This window comes from Rutidosis leptorrhynchoides, chromosome 9 (assembly GCF_046630445.1).
Source record: "Rutidosis leptorrhynchoides isolate AG116_Rl617_1_P2 chromosome 9, CSIRO_AGI_Rlap_v1, whole genome shotgun sequence".
NCBI classification, from domain to species: domain Eukaryota; kingdom Viridiplantae; phylum Streptophyta; class Magnoliopsida; order Asterales; family Asteraceae; genus Rutidosis; species Rutidosis leptorrhynchoides.
The window spans coordinates 213,081,291-213,104,391 of record NC_092341.1 but is presented as its reverse complement, the minus strand read 5'-3'; the positions used below and the strand labels follow the sequence as shown (position 1 = coordinate 213,104,391).

The window sequence follows — 23,101 nt, the reverse complement described above, 5'->3', positions numbered from 1 at the left end:
ACGAACCCATCCCCAATTCATCCAGAATAGATGATGGGAAACTGGTTGATCCATTCCGGTGGCGCTGCCTTCGGAGCTCGAATGAAATTCCATATCGGCGTAGCTGTCGGAGTCTGAGGAATTCGAACCAGATGCAGAATCCATCTTGTATAATCGGGGAAATGAATTTTTGGTTTGGAATAGATTATAGAAGTTAAATTTGGTACACTTCAATACATAATTTGCATATGTATATATAATACCAAAATCCCGTAAATTACGGAGAATCTTTGGAAAGATAATAGTCAAAGGTAATAATAACAGATACGCTAAGATATGAATTTTGTCTATACACTATCGATGCACTAAATGCAGTAAGACGTGTCTGGACTTCAAGAATGATAAGCAGACATTTTCCTAAGGATGATAAGTAGATGATTTCCGACTAGATGTGATAAGCAAGACTTTTGACTTGTAGACACGGTCAAAGTCCAGACTCACTAATGCATCCTAACGACTATCTGTTAGGCACACTAATGCAAGACCTGGTTCGCTAAGACCACCGCTCTGATACCACCTGTAAAGACCCATCCTTATCCATTCGGATGAAATCTTCAACATTTGGTCCCATTGCGATGATCGACTCCAAGTGATGTCCTTAATATGAGCTAATGCACAGCGGAAGACTAAATTCGTACCTGAGAATAACATGCTTTAAAATGTCAACATAAAGTTGGTGAGATATAGGTTTGATGCTAGCAGCGTTTATAACTATGGACCACAAGATTTCATATAATTAAACATAATACACTCGCAAGTGTATGTAAAAGTAGTTGAGCACTTGGTAACCATACTTAACATTTAAATCATCGCAGCATATTCTTAAATAACCACTACACCGTACCAAGTGTAGTATACAGAAACGAAGTACTGTGCAACCGTTGAAAACTGGTCGTCCAGCCCGGTTGGGGTTGTCAGGCCCGATAGATCTATCAACAGGATTCGCGTTTACATTCCTCATGTAAATATTAGCTACCAAGTATAAAGAGATATGTCATGGTACAACTCAACATAGAATTTATTTTTGATCACTTGTGTCCATAACGTAAATCATAAAATGCATGTATTCTCATCCCAAAATATTTAAAGTTCAAAAGGGACTATATACTCACCATACTGTATTTTGTAGTAAAAATACATATAACATCATTGAACACGTATAAGGTTGGCCTTCGATTCACGAACCTTTAAAGAAATTGGCTCAAAAAAAATAAAGCCACAAGAGAGACTCGAACCCTAGACCTCTCGGATACCCGCCACTACACTGAACCAGCTGGGCTGTTGCCCGATTTCTGTTTTAAATTCATTTTGTTTGATTATAAACCGTATTCGAAATATCATTATCTTCTTCCAACCCAAATCGACAGGGACCAACTCACTTTCTAACATCCATTATTTTTCGATGTAGTATTGAAACAGAAACAACATATATATGTGATTTTTAATTCGGCTGACACGAAAAAAAAATAAAAAAATATATATAACAGAACCCATGTTCCTGCTGTCGCAATAGTTTTTAAAAAAAATTTGATTTTTGCATATGGTAACGTTATAGCTCAAGATCATAAAACAAAATATATTGTAATTTACTTGTAAAAACTGATGGAATCGTCAATTGGGCTTGAATCATCAAAACTAGTTCGAATTTCCCTCAAGAACAATTCTGTTGACTATTTGAAAAATAATTTTGACCTTAAAATTCATGTTCGATTTTACAAATTACGATTTGAGAATTTTCAGAAAGATTGAATAATATATTCCTAACAAAACCTCATTAATAGATTTTTAAATTTCGTTCCATCTTGTGATTTGGTTAAAAAGTTCAATAACAGAGGCAACGGGTCTTCTTTCTGTTTTTATTTCCCTCAAATGCAGTATGTAAATGAGATTATCGTATGAATCGATTTATTTAAAGCAGTAACATTGTTTGTTGTTTAGTAATAAAGGCCGACAATTGATCACAAGTTTAACAGTTAGTCAGGAAAAAAAATAAAAAAGGAAAACGATGTAAGCAGATTCTGTTTCATTCATCTGTTTCATATTTTTATAAAATTTATCATTAATAATTTAGTAATTATGATTATTAGTACTAAAATACTATTAATATATTTAATAATAGAAATAATAATCACAATACTATTGTTAATATAAATATCAAAGTAATACTAATAAAAATAATGATAATAATAATAAAAATGATAATAATAATAATAATAATAATAATAATAATAATAATAATAATAATAATAATAATAATAATAATAATAATAATAATAATAATAATAATAATAATATTATTATTAATGATACTAATAATAATTCTACTTTTCATAAAATATTGTTAATAATTTTGATAATATAATAACTTATATCTAATTTCATATTTCATAAATATCTATATATATCTGTATATTAAATATATAAAGGATCATAATAACATTAATTATACAAATTTTAATATTTAATATTAATAACACAGATAATAATAATAATAATAATATCATTAGAGTTAATAACGATAATAATACTTATATTAATAATAACACTTATACATTTCAAATTTCATATATACTTTATATAATAATCTTAGTGATACAAATGTTGATAATGACAGTGAAATTAATAGTAATAATATTAATATTGCAAATGTATAACTATCAATTATATATCTTATAGAATCTTTAATATTTATAATTTACAATATATATAATTTTTACTTATGTATAGAGTTTATTTATTCATATATATTTACATATTAATTTACACACCATTGTTCGTGAATCGTCGAGCACAGTCAAAGGGGTAATTGGTTACCTAAATATAGATTTCAACACTTTCTAGACTCAACATTACAGATTTTGCTTATCGTGTCGGAAACATATAAAGATTAAGGTTTAAATTTGGTCGGAAATTTCTGGGTCGTTACATCCAACTCCAAATCTCAAGATTAAACTAAGTGTGTTTTGTGTTTTGGGAGAGAAATTGGAAAGAAAATAGAAAAGGAAATGAAATAAATGAACTAGTGGTGGAGGTTTAATGCTCCCATCAGATCCACATGTTGAATTACCAATTTGCCCCTTAAATTTATTTAATTTGAGCTAAAATTGGAGTCAGAACTGCAGAGGTGCCGCGGCGCCGACCATTTGTCGCGACGCGACCTAACGAAGGAAAAATGACCCCTTTTAACTTGACTTCTGATCTGGAATTGCTTTATATGCCGCGGCGCGGACCCAATTGTCGCGGCGCGGCCTAAAGCTGTAACTGGACAGTTCGACCGATTTAAACAATTTTCGATTTTATTTGATTTGTACATTCCAAACCCGCTTCCTATATTCACCTAGCCTTCAACAATAGTCTCACAAGACTTAACGCTAACCAAACCCATGATTAAACTTATACATGCACACATTATCAAGTATACATATATGTATATATATCTACGCATATATTCATACATTTGTGCATAAGCTAACGAGTTATAAACGTACAAATGATTAAGTGAGCACCTTTCGATACGTACGGGAAAACGGGATGTTACAACTCTCCCCCACTTGAATCGGAGCGCGTCCTCGCGATCCAAGCCGCATGACAAGAAGGAAGATAAACCAACACAAACTCTTCGGGCTCCCAAGTAAACTCGGAACCCTTACTACGACGCCATTGAACTTTAAAAGTTCTAACTTCCTTGTTTCGCAACATCTTAACCTTCTCATCAAGGATTGCAACCGGTTCTTCCGCATACTCTAGTTTGTTATTTAACGTAATCTCATCTAAAGGCACCCAAGTCGAGTCATCCGCAAGACACTTACGAAGATGGGAAACATGAAATGTGTTATGAATTCCCGCGAGTTCTTCGGGTAACTCTAGTCGATAAGCAACCTCACCAACACGTGCCAAAACCTTGAAAGGACCAATAAACCGAGGAGCTAACTTTCCTCGTTTCCGAAACCGGATAACACCCTTCCATGGAGAAACCTTAAGCATCACCATGTCACCTTCTTGAAACTCAATCGATCTCCTACCTTTATCGGCATAAGACTTTTGTCGATCTTGCGCCGCTTTAAGTCGAGCCCGAATCATCTCAATTTTACTATTCGTCTCCAAAACCAAATCGGAACTCCCGATTTCCTTTTGTCCCACTTCACCCCCAACAAATCGGGGTTCGACACCTACGCCCATAAAGCATCTCATATGGCGGCATCCCGATACTAGTATGATAACTATTATTGTACGAGAATTCCACCAAAGGCAAATGCTCATCCCAACTACCACCGAAATCAATAATGCACGCTCGTAACATATCTTCTAAAGTTTGATTCGTACGTTCGGTTTGACCGTTCATTTGAGGATGATACACCGTGCTCATTTTCAATTGAGTACCCATGTCTTCATGAAACTTGTTCCAAAACCGGGACGTAAAACGAGTATCTCGATCCGAAACAATAGATCTAGGAACCCCATGTCTCGATATCACCTCCTTGATAAACAATTTGGATAAAGTCTCCGATGATATCGTTTCCCGAATGGGAAGAAACAAAGCACTTTTCGTCAATCGATCAACTATCACCCAAATCGTATCATATTGGGTTCTCGCCGTCTTCGGTAACTTAGTAATGAAGTCCATGGTAATGTGCTCCCATTTCCATTTCGGGACTTCCAAGGGTTGTAACTTACCGTACGGCTTTTGGTGTTCGGCTTTAACTTGCAAACACGTGACGCATTGTTCAACATACTTAACCACATCACACTTCATACCGGGCCACCAATAATCTTTCTTCAAATCATAGTACATCTTTGTTGCACCCGGATGAATGGAGTACCTTGACTTATGTGCTTCATCAAGTAGCACTAGTCGGTTACCACCCATCTTAGGTACCCACACTCTTCCTTAAAACGACAACAAACCACACGAGCCCATAGTAATGAACTCCGTTTGCCCTACAATCCGCTCTTCATGCTTGTTGTGAACATACGCTTCTATTTGAATCTCACCAAGCTTTACAAGGAAATATTAGTAATAATCATGCGTAACGATCCTACTCGTATCGCCGGATGTTGACTCTTTCGACACAACGCATTCGCGACCACGTTCGCCTTTCCCGGATGGTAAAGTATCTCACAATCATAATCCTTTACCACATCCATTCACCTACATTGACGATAATTCAAATCTCATTGAGTAAAGAGATGTTTCAAACTCTTATGGTCCGAATAAATCGTACATTTGACACCATACAAGTAGTGGCGCCAAATTTTCAACGCATGAACCACCGCCGCCAATTCAAGATCGTGAGTCGGGTATCTCTTTTCGTGTTCCTTTAATTGTCGAGAGGCGTAAGCGATGACTTTACCTCTTTGCATCAAAACACACCCGAGCCCATTTAAAGAAGCATCACAATAAACCGTCATGTCTTCTACCCCTTCCGGCAACACTAACACCGGAGCTTGACACAATTTCTCTTTTAACAGTTGAAAAGCGATTTCTTGCTCGTTCTCCCAATGGAATCTTACGTTCTTCCTCGTCAATTTAGTCAAAGGAGAAGCAATCTTAGAAAAGTCTTGGATGAACCGACGATAATAACCGGCCAATCCGAGAAAGCTTCGGATTTTCGTAGGCGTAGTCGGTTGTCCCCAACTCTTCACCGTTTCTATCTTCCCCGGGTCTACTTGAATTCCTTCTTGATTCACAATATGGCCAAGGAATTGAACTTCCCTTAGCCAAAATTCACATTTGGAGAATTTTGCATACAACTTCTCCTTTCGGTGCTCATGTTCTTTCATACTCTTAGAATAAATAAGTATGTCGTCGATGAACACAATTACCGACTTGTCCAACATAGGTTGGCACACCCGGTTCATAAGATCCATGAATACTGCCGGTGCATTCGTAAGACCAAAAGGCATAACTACAAACTCAAAATGCCCATAACGCATTCGAAAAGCCGTTTTCTCTATGTCTTCCTCACGGACCCGTACTTGATGATAGCCGGACCGTAAGTCAATCTTAGAAAAATACGTTGCACCTTGGAGTTGGTCAAACAAATCGTCAATCCTAGGTAATGGATAGCGATCCTTGATCGTCACTTTGTTCAACTCCCGATAATCGATGCACATCCGCATACTTCCATCTTTCTTTTTCACAAACAAGACCGGAGCACCCCATGGCGAGGAGCTCGGTCGAATGAAACCCTTTTCAAACAACTCTTGGGTTTGATTTAACAACTCTTGCATTTCCGTTGGCGCTAAACGATAAGGAGTTTTAGCAATGGGAGTAGCTCCCGGAACCAACTCAATGCGAAATTCTACTTGTGTTTCCTCCGGAACCCCCGGTAACTCATCCGGAAAAACATATTCGAACTCACTAACCACCGGAATTTCATGTATAGGTGGTGGCTTGTCACGAGTATCAACAACATGGGCAAGAAAAGCCATGCCACCACTAACAAGAAAACGACGTGCCCGTGCAAAAGTGCATATCGGCACAAGTCTCCTACGCTTGTCACCATGAATAATTAACTCTTCCCCACTTGGGGTCTTCACTCGAATAGATTTTTCATGGCATGCGATATCGGCTCTATTTCGATCGAGCCAATCCATACCAACAACGATATCAAAATCGCCCAAAGTCATAGGGATGAGATTAATTTTAAAGTTTTCGACACCAAACACAACATCACAATTTTTACACACATCAACCACTAGCACCGTCTTGCCGTCCGCTATTTCGACTTCTACCGGACGACTTAATTTAGATAGCGGTTTGTTAAGCTTAGATACAAATCGAGGCGACACGAAAGACAAATTAGCACCGCTATCAAAAAGAACCCTTGCCGGATTAGAATTGACCATCAAAGTACCTGAGACAACTTCGTTCGATTGTTTGGCTTCATCATTGGTCATCAAATAGTTGCGACCCCTCGCCGTACCCGCTGCCTTCTCTAACCGCTTAACATTATCATTGCGCAACTCGGGACACTCGGACCTTTTGTGCCCTTATTTACCACAATTGAAACAAGTAAATTTGGGTGTGGAAGGTGAGTTGGGGCAATCACGAGAGTTGTGACCTTTTTGCCCACAAGTATAGCAAGTGGGTACATAACCACCGGAGCCACCTTTCTTCACACTATTAACACTTTCGGAGCCCTTCTTGTTCTTTTTGTTGGAAAAACTCGGTTGATTCGAATTCGAACTTCCTCTTACCAAAAGTAAAACTACTCTTCCTCAACACAAGTGCTTCAAAACCCTTCGCCATATTGAACAATTCATCAAAGCTCTTCACCACGTTCACACTAATTTTCTCTTGATAGTTATCATTCAAGATTCGATAGAAATCTTCTTTCAACATTTTATCATTCTAGACATACTCCGGGAAAAATTGGGTCTTGGACAAAAACACGAATTTGAGAGTGTTCAAATCCATCGACCCTTGCCTCAAGGAACGTAACTCGTCCTTAAGCCTAGTAAGATCGGCCGAAGTTCGGTACTCTTGGAAGAACTCCGTTTTGAACTCATCCCAAGTAAAATCCATGCATTGTTCCTCGCCATAAACTTAGATTTTTGCATCCCACCATAGCTTCGCATCACCTCTTAGCATACTACAACCATACCTTGTCTTTTTATCAATCGGGCATTAACAAGTTCGAAAGGCCCCTCCATATCGGAGATCCACCGGGCACTATTTAACGGGTCTCTTTCGCCCTCAAAAGTAGGTGGTTGAGCATCCTTAAAGTTCTTATAGAAAAAGTCACGTCTTCCCACATTATCTTCATGTAGGACGTCCTTAACTTGTTCTTTGACTACACTGACCAATTGCTCGTCAATTGAGTCTAGGAACATCTTCTTGATATCCACAAGGTACTCCGCCTTTTGACTTTTAAGGATGGCCTCAATCTTGGCCGTCAACTTGGCGTCCTCACTAGTGCCCCCATTTTCGGTGTCGTGTCCGTTTCTCATCTTCATTTTATAAAACAGAAAAGATTTAAACAACGAACGAAACAAAAGGACATAACACGTATGCATATACGTTTACCCCATACTACTCCATCTTACTCAACAATCGTCGTACATTACTTGTTTGACACGATTTGCACCCGTAACAATGGTAGCTAATCATTGTTACGCGAGCACGTCGCATTAACTTGCTAGTACAACGTCCATCTCGCTTGATGATTGCTAAACACAACACAAATCGATTAGCACGAGGTTAGTTCACATAACCAAAGCACTAACAATTCCCGATTAGACCCAAAGTTCTACAAGTCCCGCATAAAAGCGCATACACAATAAAGTCTAAGTCTAGGCACCTATCTCAAGTCGCCTAAATCCCTTAGACCATGCTCTGATACCACTTGAAACAACCCAGCCCGTATTCCATACGATAAAATTTTTTTTTTGTAATGATACACATTTACGCGCCAATAAAATATGTAAACCAATCCACAAGTTCCATTTAAACGTTCAACAATTTAAATGTTTACAAAAGGCACGAAGGCCATTAATTAAGTTCAATACAAGTTTGACCCACTACAACGGTAGTTTATAAACCAAACGACCCTTTGAGCATGGTTTGGGACTAAACTACCCAAAACGTTAGGCCAACTTTTAAACTTCAACAAAACATCATCAAAGGCCACCTAGTGCCCGATAACCCCTTTGCCCTTATCCGCACCTGCAACTAAAAAGATAAACAATGAGAGGGGTAAGCTAATGCTTAGTGAATGCAATAATTATACATGTTCATATATAACCTACTTACTTGCAATCACTTACACAATACCGCATACAAACTAGCTATTCGACAAACATGCAAACATCATGCATAAACTACAATCCACAATCCACAAGGAGCTAGCAACCGACAATAGCATATAGTTCATAATTTAATATGCTAATTACACAATCACACAACCATGGTTAACCAATAGCAAAAAGGAATGGTACTCAAAATTCCCATCGGTGTTCATAACAACCGTTAGTGCACAACACGTATATCACCAACCCTTGGACAACACATATCCGTTCATAAGATCATTAGTGTACAACACATATAACACCAATTTGGACAACACATATCCATTTAATAAACCGTTAGCATACAACACATATATTGCTAAATTAGACAACACATATCCGTTCATAAATCGTTAGTGTACAACACATATATCACTAACTAGGACAACACATATCCTTACGTACAAATAAGCACATCATATACGTACAAGTATACTTATTCCACTCACCTTGTCACAAGGATGGTGATTTAGCACTTCCGAGCTTCAATGCAATGTACCTAAATCATTAAGTGCACATTCAATTTCAAAACTAGTGGGATTAACCACAATACTCCCACTTTAGCATTTAATGACCCAATTTGCATTAAATGACTCAACTACTCACAACCGCCCATAAATGGCCAAGACTCGACTTTAATCACTAAGACTAGTGAATTAAAGTCTATTAACTTCAATTAACACAAAACTTAGGGTAATCCATACCCATTTCATCTAATTAGGTCAACTAGTACATTTTGACCCATTTTATATTACATAGACTCACAATCAAGTCAAACTTACCCATTTACACTTCTTTCATAAATCTTAAAGTGCATTAGTGACTAACAACACCAATTGACACTTACAACCTCAAATCACAAGGCCAAAACCCTAAATAGTGGCTATTAGGGTTTCCTTACAACAACATAACCCAAACTCACTCATTTTACCCTCAAATGGGTCATACAAATCTCTAGTAACCCAAACCCTAGCCATTAACCAATAAAAACTTAAAACATAAAGTTAGAACTTACCAAGACTATCTTCTTGTAGCTAGTAACAAGGAGAACAACTTTAAATCTCGCTCCTAGGTTTGATTCACAAATCTCCAACTCCAAATTTCAAGATTACACTAAGTGGGTTTTGTGTTTTGGGAGAGAAATTGGAAAGAAAATAGAAAAGAAAATGAAATAAATGAACAAGTGGTGGAGGTTTAATGCTCCCATCAGATCCACATGTTAAATTACCAATTTGCCCCTTAAATTTATTTAATTTGAGCTAAAATCGGAGTCAGAACTGCAGAGGTGCCGCGGCGCGACCTAACGAAGGAAAAATGACCCCTTTTAACTTGACTTCTGATCTGGAATTGCTTTATATGCCGCGGCGCGGACCCAATTGTCGCGGCGCGGCCTAAGGCTGTAACTGGACAGTTCGACCGATTTAAACAATTTTCGATTTTATTTGATTTGTACATTCCAAACCCGCTTCCTATATTCACCTAGCCTTCAACAATAGTCTCCAAGACTTAACGCTAACCAAACCCATGATTAAACTTATACATGCACACATTATCAAGTATACATATATGTGTGTGTGTATATATATATATATATATATATATATATATATATATACGCATATATTCATACATTTGTGCATAAGCTAACGAGTTATAAACGTACAAATGATTAAGTGAGCACCTTTCGATACGTACGGGAAAACGGGATGTTACACCTGAATTTTTTTTTTCAATACTAATTTATTTGAAAGCTATTTGAGTGTTAGTTAACCTTCAATTAAATTATATATTCGAAAAATATATGGGGTCTGAGTAGTTAAATTTAGTGGTTTCATATATAATTTAAAAGTAATACCATAAATTTGAAAAATATATCGGGTGCAGTTAGATTTAGTGATGTTCTGTACAATTTAAACGGTATTTTATACTAAAATTTTTTAAATTAGTGGTGTCCCGTGACACCACGTGCACATAGCTGGATTCGCCACAGTGTGCAAGGCATGCGGGGGTAGATTCATCTTTTCCCTACCAAATCCTAGTTTTAATAGATCAAAAGATCCGGTGAAAATATAGTGAGCAAATCTTAACGATCTTGTGGAAGTACTTGGTCACAAGAGACCAAAACACATTGACTCTTGCTCTAGTACGTCTTACAAGCTAAAAACTATTACATTGAAAACAGAGCTAGCACTATAGAACTTTCTATTGAAATTGTACACAACCAAAATTCACCAAACATAAGCCTAAAACCTACAAATATATCCGATCCAGTATCCAACCCCGCAACCGTCGCTCCTCAAAAGCCACAAACCCAAAACGCTCACCAGGCAACCCAAAAATACCTAACTCGAGGCCAGTACACCAAAGTAAACTCTCGTAACCGACCACTAAAATACCCTTCAAGTATTGTAATTTGTTTTGAGAAAAAATTCGGGATCCTAATAAATTCTGAATCGCCACTAATTTTCACTCAAGTCTCTCACAAGTGTTGGTAACAAAAAACTATGTAAAGAAGTTATCTATAATTTCTATTATATTGCTAAAATGATGATGTCATTATTAGGCTAATTCCTTTGTTAAGAAAAAATTAAAAAGAAAAAGAAAAAAATCTAAGCATGGTGGGTGATGTCATTAATCTAAATAATTTTGAATTAAAATTAAATCTTATTAATTAATTATTATTATTAAATCTTATTAATAATTATTTTAATTATTAAAATTAAATAATTTTAAATAATTTTAATTAATTATTTTGATTTGAGTACGAGAAGGTATAAAAGTTAGGCAAAATGAACAAATCTACATTTATATTTTAATTTACACTTTTAAAATAAAATAACAACCAATATTATCTTTTATGATTGGATTTGGAATGTTAAATATGCATTTTAGGTGTTTGATGAAATGTTCAGCTGACAAGTTTCTTAGTCGGACTATGTGGTTCTACGGGTCATTAAATTAAATAACTTTAGCATTTACGTTCACTTAATACCTATCATTAAACTGTTTCGTTTAAACAAACCCGTGGTTTCACGGGTCATTTCACTAGTTCAAAAGTAAATGTACGAGCGGTCCACCTGGACGGATGGCTGGGAGACCCCCTGGTGGAACCGTTGAGAGCTGCCTTATAAAAACCTTGCCAGTACTTTATTATAGAATGAGACTAGTTTAAAAGAATTTGAAATTTCATTCATATGTACACAATACAATTAAAAACTTGTACTTTAGATTTAAACATATATTGTTGTTATACATGAAATGGCCACCACAAGTTACAGCACCAAAAATTCACGTACATATACCAAAACTAAACCGATACCATTTTTGGTATTCAGTTCTTTCTTTTGTGATTTTTGGTATCGTGATTTTCGGTTCCATATTATACGGTTCGGTACTAATACCAATCTCATCGCCAATAGAAGCCGCCGATTTGACCTACCCCAAACGGACATCAAGCACAACATCATCATGACTCGCCATCGCCCCGGGCATTTCTTTTTATACTTCTTTTTTGTATTAGCATCTAAACCCGATGAATTACTCTTTAATTTTTAAAAGTAACACTGTTGCTAGTTGCTACCAGGACTAAGCACATGATCGTGTTGTGACTATTTTAATATCATTTTTAAGAGGTTTAAAAAATATTTAAAACTTGAAAATTTGGTTAAACATTGATAAAGTTATAATAAGATTCGAATTGGTCGGCTCACCAGAAACCGAAGTATGACAAATAATTGCAGGCATAATTTATCATTTTTAATAAAACAGTAGTTAATAAACTGATATGTGAAAATTTCAAAAGTTTGAACTATAAAATAACAGTCTGTATTATTATTAATTATTATTATTAATTATTAATTAACCTTTAACCTTTTACATACTAAAAATGGTTGAAAGTAATGTAGTTTTGGTTATATTTTGTTGTAGTTTCGCATTTGTGTTTACATTAAAAACGGCCTCTCAACTTTACCTATATTTCCACATCGGCCCCTCAAATTCACACTCTAAAAATGGTTGAAAGTAATGTAGTTTTTGTTATATTTTGTTGCAGTTTTGAATTTGCGTTTACATTAAAAACGGTCTCTCAACTTTACCTATATTTCCACATCAGTCCCTCAAATTCACACTTTTTTAGGAGTGAAAAGTGTAAATTATATAATGTAATTAAAATATAAAAAACTAAATCCATCCGAATTTATAACGGGCCATATCTTCTCGCTGGGCGCGAGTTAAATTTTTCAGAGACCACCGTTCAACTCGAAAAAATCTTACCAACCCAACGGGACTAACTATACGCGAAACGGACACTTCTCAAAAAAACGCTAAACATAACGACAACCCCTATCTTCCCGCTCGGCACGAGTTAAATTTTTTCGACGGCAGCGCCAGACTCGAAATAATCTTATGAACAAAACGAAACTAACCACGTTCGAAACGGGCACTTTTTAAAAAACGCTAAACAAAACGACATCCCGTATCTTCCTCCTCGACGCGAGTTAAATTTTTCCGACAGCACCGTTATACTCGAAATAATTTTATCAACAAAAGGAAACTAACTACGTTCGAAACGGATACTTTTTAAAAAACACTGAAGACGGCGACACCAACAACGGCACTTAACACATGGCCCGTTTTCCCCTCTGTAAATACACAACACTACATTAAATATGAATGCGCATGCCGAAAGCCCCCGCCGCAACGCGGGCCGGTCCGGACTAGTTACTTGTATATAGAGGGCATGAACTGTAGGCAGTATAATCTATTCACTATTTCATTTTGACCAAGAAGGATTCTTTAACACAAGTCACACTATTTATAATGACCACCTAGATTATGGATTTTTTATATATGTGTGTGTATATATATAAAGAATATAAGTAACATCTTTATATAAACAAGCTGGTTTCATTATTATAGACCTAAAAAGTCATAAGGCACTATTAGTTTGACTTGTTCTTCAGAATTTGTCTCATGTTTATGAGCATCCATCACACACGCTTATTCTATCCTACCAATTCCTACTTGATCTAATCATTCTCTAATTTTATAATTAAACAGATATAATATTTTAATGACCCATCTAAGCAAATATAACTAAACAAATAAGCTTGAAATTCACTAGTTGATCCAAGCTTTGACTTTAGTTCATATTCTCAAACACAAAGCTAAACTCAATCCAAAATTCAAATGGAAAATGGAGCAAGAAAACTTAGTGATGAATATGAAGTTACATCAATCTTGGGAAGAGGTGGATTTTCGATTGTACGAAAAGGCATAAAAAAGTCAAAGAAAGAACTTGAAGATAGTCAACAAGAAGTTGCAATCAAAACTCTAAAACGAGTCGGCAGCAGTGGTGGTGGTGGTGGTGGGATGGCCGGTTTTCCAACTCGTAAGCAGGTTTTGATATCGGACGCGTTGCTAACAAATGAGATCATGGTAATGAAACGCGTGGTGGAAGAAGTGTCCCCACACTGTAATGTCATACAATTACATGATGTTTGTGAGGACCCCACTGGGGTCCACCTTGTTTTAGAGTTATGTTCCGGTGGAGAACTGTTCGACCGCATAGTGAGTCAAGAAAGGTACTCCGAGGCGGAAGCCGCCAAGGTGGTTAAACAGATTGCTAGCGGTCTAGCAGCGCTCCACCGAGCTAACGTGATACATAGAGATTTGAAGCCGGAAAATTGTCTTTTTCTTGATAAAAGTAGAAATTCACCCCTGAAAATAATGGATTTTGGGCTAAGTTCAGTGGAGGAGTTTACTGATCCAGTTGTGGGCCTTTTTGGGTCAATTGATTATGTTTCACCAGAAGCATTAGCCCAACAGAAAATTACTTCCAAATCTGATATGTGGGCTTTGGGTGTCATTTTGTATATTCTCCTCTCAGGGTAAGTATGTTTATAACTCATATACTATATACTATATACTATATACTATATATACTATAAATAGAAAGACATGAAATAGTAGAAATGAATGTGACCATAGCTTGTATAACAGGTCAAAATGGGTTATGTCGTAATTATGAATGATGTGATCTGTTTAAATGGTCAAGCGTCGATTTATTGGCGACTTGACTGTCACTTGGAGCCTAAATTGAATGTGCAGGATTTAAAACTCATGGAAATTTGATCCTACAATTTTCATGGCATCTCATATTTTATTTTTTATTTTATTTTAAAAATCTTTTTTCCTACTTATTGACCGGAGGTCCATTCGGAAGCAATGTCTTTATCCGTCGAAGAGAGAGGGAGGACTTTCTCTACTTCTTGGAGTGTATCACTCTGGGTGGAGAAATGACTTCTCTTTATTCAAAGATAGGGGAAGGATTGTCTACAGCTCACCTCCCCCATACACCACGCATGTGGTATTGGGTTTTGTTATTGCTGTTGTTGATTGATTAGGGGACGATGTGGGTTCTACACTAACACTGGTTTCGGATAATTTCAGGTATCCGCCTTTTAGTGCTCAGTCGCATGTTCAGAAACAACAAATGATTATGAATGTATGGCGATTCAAGTTACTTTTTCAAAAAAAATTTTTTTATCGAAATACCATTTTATAATCTGGACCCGCTAACATAATGCGTGGTTATGTATGCAGGCGAATTTTAGCTTCTACGAGAAAACATGGAAAAAGATTTCTTCATCAGCCAAGGATTTGATTTCTAGCTTGTTAAACGTCGACCCTCAAAAACGACCAACTGCAGATCAGGTACTACAACAGTTGACCTTATACTCGAGCTAAAGTCCATTTGACCTTAAAAGTCAAAATGTATGTTTGTTCTTGGAACCGGTAAGAGTAAACAACTCTAATGGACAGATTTCAATGGTATATTAGATTCTTAAACATCCTTGGGTGAATGGAGATTCAGCAACAGAGCGCCAAATCGATCCTGAGATTGTATCGCGCCTACAGAGCTTCAATGCAAGGCGCAAGTTTCGTGCAGCTGCTATTGCGAGCATGTATACAAGCACCATTTTCTTGAGAACAAAAAAACTCAAGAACTTGGTTGGATCTTATGACTTGAACCCAGAGGAGCTTCAAAATCTTAGAAATCACTTCAAAACATTGTATGTAAAAACATTATTCTTTTAACTTTGACCTTTAAAGTCAACTATACTACTTTATATTTTCAATTTGGATGTCACGTGTGATCTACTAAACAAGAAATTCTCTTCATAGTACATATGTGTGCCAAAACCATGTTTACATTAGTTTTTAGATATTTCTATATAAGTTCGATAATCATCATGAAACATGTAGTTACAAAAATCGGTGTTGATCTTTACACCACACTTTTTTATAAATTCACAACATATATGCATTAACAATTTGTACTCTACACAGATGCGCCGATGGTGAAAATGCAACACTTAGTGAGTTTCAGGAGGTGTTAAAAGCTATGAAAATGACATCGCTAATACCATTAGCAGGACGGATATTTGACCTTTTTGATAACAACCGCGATGGTACAGTTGATATGAGGGAGATACTTTGTGGTTTTTCTAGTCTTAAGAATCTCAAAGGAAACGACGCACTTCGTCTTTGTTTCCAGGTGTGCTTTCTTTCTTTCTATCACATAAAAATGAAAAATTGTAGTATTCGAATATTAGTAGAAGTAACGTCTTGTTAATGTGGATGTGTACGCCTTCAATTGTATGAGTTACAGATGTATGACACAGACGGCTCGGGCTGCATCAGTAAGGAGGAAGTCGCATCAATGCTTCGTGTAAGTTGACAAGTTATAACCTTATACTTAACAACTAATAACGGTCACTTATGGTGAATATAGCTTATTTGAGAATGACTGTATAGCTTATTTGTGTTGTACTTTTGGCTACCCAACATACACTTTGATTTATAATTAATACAACAATGGGTCTTATTTTTTTTTTTTAAATTTTTTTTTTTTTTTTTTTTTTTTTTTTTTTTTTTGAAGAAGTATGTCATAAATGTAAGGATTTAGTTCTCATTCAGTTCTAGAAGTTTGAAGATGTATTGACGTAACGCTCAGTCAGTTCTGGGAGGAAGTTTAGTGACTGTTAGGAGTGGTCTTAAAGGCATAATTGTGTGTGGCACTATATTAGAAATTTTGCTTAGCTTAATGTGTCAATAAAGGCGTGTTTTGCGAGGTTAAATTTCTGTTGTGTATGTATATCAACAATATTATTTGTGTTATGTGCAGGCATTGCCGGATGAGTGTTTAACGATTGATATAACGGAGCCAGGAAAACTAGATGAGATATTCGACCACATGGATGCAAATAGTGATGGGAAAGTAACGTTTGATGAATTTAAAGCAGCGATGCAAAAGGATAGCTCGTTACAAGATGTCGTCCTATCATCGCTTCGCCCTAACTAATCGCCACTGCTTGTAATTTCAGATGTTTTAAACACTTGTAGAGTTTATATTGACTTCCACATTATGCTCCAGACTCTATGCTTTCAATTATAGTATTCGAATATCACAAGAAGAAATTTTGTCAACATATATGTTCGTACTTCTGAGACATGTACTAAACACTTGGTGATAGATGCAGGTGACAATTTGGTTTCAGGTTACCAACGAACGTTTGCTTCAATGGTATCAAGCCTCAGTGTGGAAGGGCTCGCGATTAGTTGCCAAGCAACCCGGGTTCAATTCCTGGGGCAGAAGGTTTTCTCCCAATTTCCTGCGATTAGTTGTCAAGCAACCCAGGTCCCGCAATTAGTTGCCAAGCAACCCGGGTAGGAGTTTCCTTCTAGCTTGTGTGGGTGCAAATGATGAGGGTCGTTGAAATAAATGATCCGCTGATGCAAATTCGCCGTTAAAAAAAAAAAAATTTGGTTTTAGGTTGGCGGGTCAAAATTAGTTTACTCAAATCCAACCTGATTAGATAAATGAACTAAGTATTTTAGCGTTGCTCAAAACTTGTTAACCCGTTTATGTAACCTGATCAATATGTTAACATGTCAATTTGGGTCAACCAATCTCAAAAACAATCATAGTCATATATAGTTCAAAACCAAAACACACTAACTTAACTAAATTTCTTAACTTCTTGTGGATGTATACCATAATACTTTTGGAATCCTTTGACAAATCATCATATACAGATACTTAAAGTTCTTAATACTACTAATTTCTCTTAATATGAAACCGATATATTGTTTATTTTGTGTTCTTTTGTTATAATAATTGTTAAACAAATTTGCCAGTCACTTCTGTTAATAGGGTTCATGTCTACAATTCTACAAATACAACCCTTTTCTGTATTTTCTTATATATAATTACATTGATTGATAATAACATCTGAACTGAACCAAGTTGATTCTTTTACATTGCCAAATTGTAGATTTCAACCTATATGATTTTCAAAATATTTGACAGAAAGAAACCATCATTCATGTAACTCAGTTTTCATATCCTTATGCATAGTCCTAAGTACTACAGACACTTGTTCTACTTGTTCCTTTGTCGAACAAGCCGAAAGAAGCACTCGTGCAGTTCCACCGTCAGGGTAACATCCATCACTAATCATTTCTTCAAATATTTCTAAACATCTCGTGTACTGTTTCTTCTTAGAATACGCTCCAAGACGAGACGTCCATGTCACCACATCCCTTTGCAAATTTTTTCTAGGCAACATTTGAAATATCTCTTCCATTTGTTCAAAATAACCGGCGCGTCCATACATATTTATCAAGATATTGTACGTGCTTATATCTGGTAAATACGGTCTGTTTTCCATAACTGCTAACACTTCTTCCATCTTTTTGAAATGACCCATTCGCCCATAAACGTTTAACATAGTGTTGAGCACAAATGTATCTGGTTCGAGCCCTGATTTGTGCATTTTACTCACTAGTTCTTCACATTTCGACACGTTGCCGATTTTGGAGTAGGCTGATAGGAGAACCATGTGTGATTTCATTGTTGGTTTGATTCCTATTTGCTTCATTTCTTCAAATACTAATCGAGCATCTAAAACAAAATTTACAACAATTAGTTCAACATTTTCAATTAGGATCATAAAGATACATTTAGCAGAATAGGTTTTTTTTTTTTCTTTTTTTTTTTCTTTTTTTTTTTTACCTTCATGAAGACCGGATCTTCCATAAGCGTCAACCATGATGTTGAATGATGCTCTATCTGGTTCACAGCCCATATGCTGCATAAGTGAAAATATTTCTGCTGCACCATAAGGAAAACCTGCCCGGCTGTTATAAAAACATGTCATTTCTATTAGTATGTCATAAATGAATATCAAATTAAACAGTTAACTATGTTTTATCACTCAGTTTCGCAAAATATGACAAAAAGTTGAACTCCCATAGTGAAAGGTATCGCAAAATATCATTACTCACCCATTTGAACCATAAAAAATCCAAATAAAACTTAAAAATCCATGTCTCGTTTTAATTTCACGTTTCGATGTCGCGTTTCAATGTGAAAACCGAAAAAATCGAATAAACAAATCTGGCCTGTTTCACCCATGACCCATTTCGACCAAAACTCGTTTGGATCTCGACCCAACCCATTTAGTCCCAACCCGTCTAAAATTTTTGACCCATTTGACCCATGACCCGTTTCGCCACAAAACCCTTTCAAGCCTAAAACCAACCCGACCCAACCCGTTTTCCAGGCATACTTTTTACTTGTAACAAAAAAAATCTTGATTTGAAGCTTTCGAAAGGACCTGTATGCTTCCATGAGTGCATTATAAGCATAAACATCGGGCTCAATCCCAGCTTCCTGTAGCTGCTCAAATATCTCTTCTGCTTTCTCGCAAAGACCTTCTCTAGCAAATGCATTTATCAAAACAGTGTAAGTACAGATATTCGGTTTGCACTTTTGACTCTTCATTTCATTGAAAACCTTCAAAGCCATGTACGAACGGTTTGCCTGCAAAGTAAAAGTTAGACAACTTTTAGACCTAGATGGATAACAATAAGAGTAAAACTTCGAACGAAAAGCATCTTTACGATTTGCTGTATCGGAACAGGGTCAAGTCAAATGAAATATTATCATAACATGTGATGCCAAATGTAGTAAATTGCCTAACAATGAAACAGGTTAAATGGGTCCAAGGTTTCCTAACATGTAGTTACATACTTGCAACATGACAACATCTTTTACCGGTTAATATATATAAAAAAAAATGTTATATTTTGTATAAAATAATATCTTAATCACCTTTAACCCATTTCTCATCTAAAAATACAAAATAATGGACCAAAAAGTGTTGACAGGTCAACGTAACGCCGTAACCTGATCCGGTTTTGACTTGCACATAAACTAATCCATATTTAACCCATCACATGACCTCCCCAACCCGCCCGTTTTGCAACCTCTAGTGACTAAATACTTGACTACAATTTCAACGGTATTAGTCAAGTATATAGTCACTAGAGGTTGCAAAATGGGCGGGTCGGGCAGGTTGTGTGATGGGTTAACTTTTTTTTTTTTTAATTATTATTAAGTTTGACTTTGTCAACATAGTTCTTTGCTGATCTATTTTAATTAACCATTGATAATGATATAAATCATAATCAGATGCAATAAACATTTCTTACCTTTCCATATAAGTTGATTAACATTGTATAGGTTTCAGTAGAGGGCTGGCAGCAATTTCTTTTCATCCTTTGAAAAATCTCTATAGCTTTCTGTGAGTTTCTACCCTTCATAAGTCCATCAATATACGCGTTATAAACCACCGCACCTGCACATAGCATATAACGTATCATAGTTTAAACTTTTAGATACGTTTTAAGAGTTTAACACGCCTATATTCATACATACTTGGTGAAACGCCATTTTTCTTCATTTCCATGAACACAGCTTCAGCTTTTTCTAGTAATCCACATGTACAATAAGCCCTTATAAGAAGCGCATATGTATCCTCAGTTGGAACACACCTGGCTTCTAGAAGGTTCAGATACGTAGATTCTGCTTTATCGGGACACGACGTTTGCCCAAAAGCATCAATAAGTAAATTGTAGCAAATGATATCTTGCTCAAAACTACTCCTGTACAATATCCATTCACACATCTGTAAATCAAACCAATATATTTAAAATAAAGCCAAATTAACTAAAATTTTCAAATAAAATGGATCCCATTTTTTACTAAACATATAAACATGAATCAAGGTACATATTCTTACCAATATGATTGGACCCCATTTTTTATTGAGACGAAGTTGAACTGCAACGGTGATGATGTCATCCCATGTAGTGTGAGTAGGAGGAAGACTACTAAGAGCATCCCATATCTTATTTACGTTCGTTTCCTTTTTCATGAAGTTTAAAATCTGCTGAGCATCAGGGCTAAGTACTGGAAATATTCCGTCCACAAACCCTGATCCGTATTTCCATCCTTGTCCTCTTAAAGAACCACCTATATTAAGGTAATATAATATGTATTTATGTTATAAACTCATGAAAGTACATATATTCTAATTCTGATATATAAAAAAGAACACCCCCACTGCTTTAGTAGATATATTTTGTGTGTGTGGAGCATAATATGTTTCACAAATAGTACTAACATAGTCTAATTATGTTGTCACTATTTCATAACCATCAATTCTCGACATGTTAACCTGTTTGCCTTAACGGTTTACCACCCAACCTGTTTATCTAATTATGCTGGGTTCGGATTGAGTAATTTTGACCCGCCAACCCGAATTGCCACCCCAAGACTATTATTTATATATAGTCGATGCATAATGCATTCCATGTTACTTTTGGATTTGAAGGTAAAACATAGTTTCCTTGTTTAGAACTAAGAAGAGATGGGTTCTAAAACTTGTGTACGTACCCCTTTTCCGTGAAACTTTTTTATGATTAAAGCTTTTTAGTTTCCCTTGTTTATCTATGTAAAGACTATCACGCTTGACGTTATCTTTAGGCTGACCACCAGAACTTCTGACTGTCCATCCACTGTTGCACTTGCAAATTCTAGGGTAGATAATTAAACAATTTACTCCAAATTTGAATGTCAACCTAAAAAAAAAAAATAAAAAAAAAATAAAAAACGTGCATTTCCGTAATGAATAACGTGAGTGATGTAGATAAAAATAAAAATTAATATAGTAATATATATAAAAATGCTACACTATCAAACTTATCCACTTTCTATATTCCAATTTCAATCCCCATAAGCAACATGAAGAAGAAACAACCAAATAGAGACTAATATTTGAAATCAATTTGATGGAGACGGTAGCTGCTTGATTACTAACTCAGGATTGAATTGCTTGTATCAATTTGATGTTATGCAAGTGCTCCCACTTGTTTCTTCAATATAATTTTCCGAATGGGTTTATAGGCAAATGTATTTAACCTCAAGACAATTAATTGGTACCACTGTAATCACCATTAACGATAAACAATGCTAATTGAAGAATATGTGATATAAAATAATAAAATTTGGGTAGGAACAGTAGAGTATTTGGAGGGAAGAAATAAAGACTTACATGAAGGTAATTTGGATTGTTTGGTGATGGGCGATGAGAGATAGCGGGGACGAAAGAGAATAGTGTGTGGTCTGGTGGAGAAGAAAACAAATTCATTATGAGGCGAAGCCAAGAATTAACATTGAGGGAGGCTTCATTTAGTGTGATAAAATAAAAATAATATTATAATATTTTGTTATCTAAAAACCATTAAGTTTAATATGGTACGAGACTACGATAAACAAAATGGCATATACGGAGTATATATTATAATATGTACACGAAACATAGGTCTAAATAACGACTTATGTAATTTTTTACTTGAACTTTAAATTTATCACCTATTTATTTAAAAGAAAAAATTAAAATACACTTTAAGAATTTCGAAATCTTTCACCAACATATGACATATCATAGTATTTAATAGTCAAGATGTTAATTTTATTAGTTCATGCTCGGATACATGTGACAAAAGATAATGACATTTGGCATTTTTCAAAAAATATACTCCCGTATGCTATAAGATAAATGTCTGATTGACATATTACTAAATTGAAGGACTAAAATAAAGTACACATCAATAGTAGAGGGGTATTAAATGAAAAAAGGTAAAAAAATAAAGCATCATCTTCCCCCAAAAGCATCTCCAACGCATCTGTTACTCTTTTCATTTACAGCTTAAAAATTAACAAAACTTAAAATTTCCTTCACTGAAATACAATTAGAGACCAGATATATACAACCACATGTTGAGGGAGGCTAAGCACCACCAAGCCCCCCTACTAACTCCGCCCCTGAATTCATATCTGGTTGGGTAAAAGGTTACTTAC

General features: G+C 35.8%; 2 protein-coding genes across 5 annotated transcripts; one reads left to right on the top strand and one right to left on the bottom strand.

Moving 5' to 3' along the window:
• Window positions 1-13,924: 13,924 nt before the first annotated feature.
• On the top strand, window positions 13,925-17,301 carry LOC139867288 (calcium and calcium/calmodulin-dependent serine/threonine-protein kinase DMI-3-like). The gene is made up of 7 exons (XM_071855639.1): window positions 13,925-14,717; window positions 15,280-15,334; window positions 15,433-15,543; window positions 15,670-15,902; window positions 16,180-16,387; window positions 16,502-16,561; window positions 17,018-17,301. The coding sequence occupies exons 1-7, from the start codon at window positions 14,017-14,019 to the stop codon at window positions 17,192-17,194; spliced, it is 1,545 nt and encodes a 514-aa protein (XP_071711740.1). The 5' UTR covers window positions 13,925-14,016; the 3' UTR covers window positions 17,195-17,301.
• Window positions 17,302-18,081: 780 nt separating this feature from the next.
• LOC139866569 (uncharacterized) lies at window positions 18,082-22,386 on the bottom strand. 4 transcript variants are annotated; one of them, XM_071854843.1, is made up of 9 exons: window positions 22,293-22,386; window positions 22,059-22,182; window positions 21,635-21,819; window positions 20,979-21,211; window positions 20,615-20,864; window positions 20,389-20,534; window positions 19,512-19,717; window positions 18,908-19,032; window positions 18,082-18,796 (listed from the first exon to the last, which is right to left on the bottom strand). In XM_071854843.1, exons 4-9 carry the CDS (start codon window positions 21,111-21,113, stop codon window positions 18,213-18,215), a joined length of 1,446 nt encoding a protein of 481 aa, XP_071710944.1. In that variant the 5' UTR covers window positions 21,114-21,211; window positions 21,635-21,819; window positions 22,059-22,182; window positions 22,293-22,386; the 3' UTR covers window positions 18,082-18,212. The 4 variants fall into 4 exon arrangements, with proteins under 4 accessions (XP_071710944.1, XP_071710943.1, XP_071710942.1 ...); XM_071854842.1 differs by having other exon boundaries at window positions 22,055-22,380; XM_071854841.1 differs by lacking the exon at window positions 22,059-22,182 and having other exon boundaries at window positions 22,293-22,374.
• Window positions 22,387-23,101: the final 715 nt, after the last annotated feature.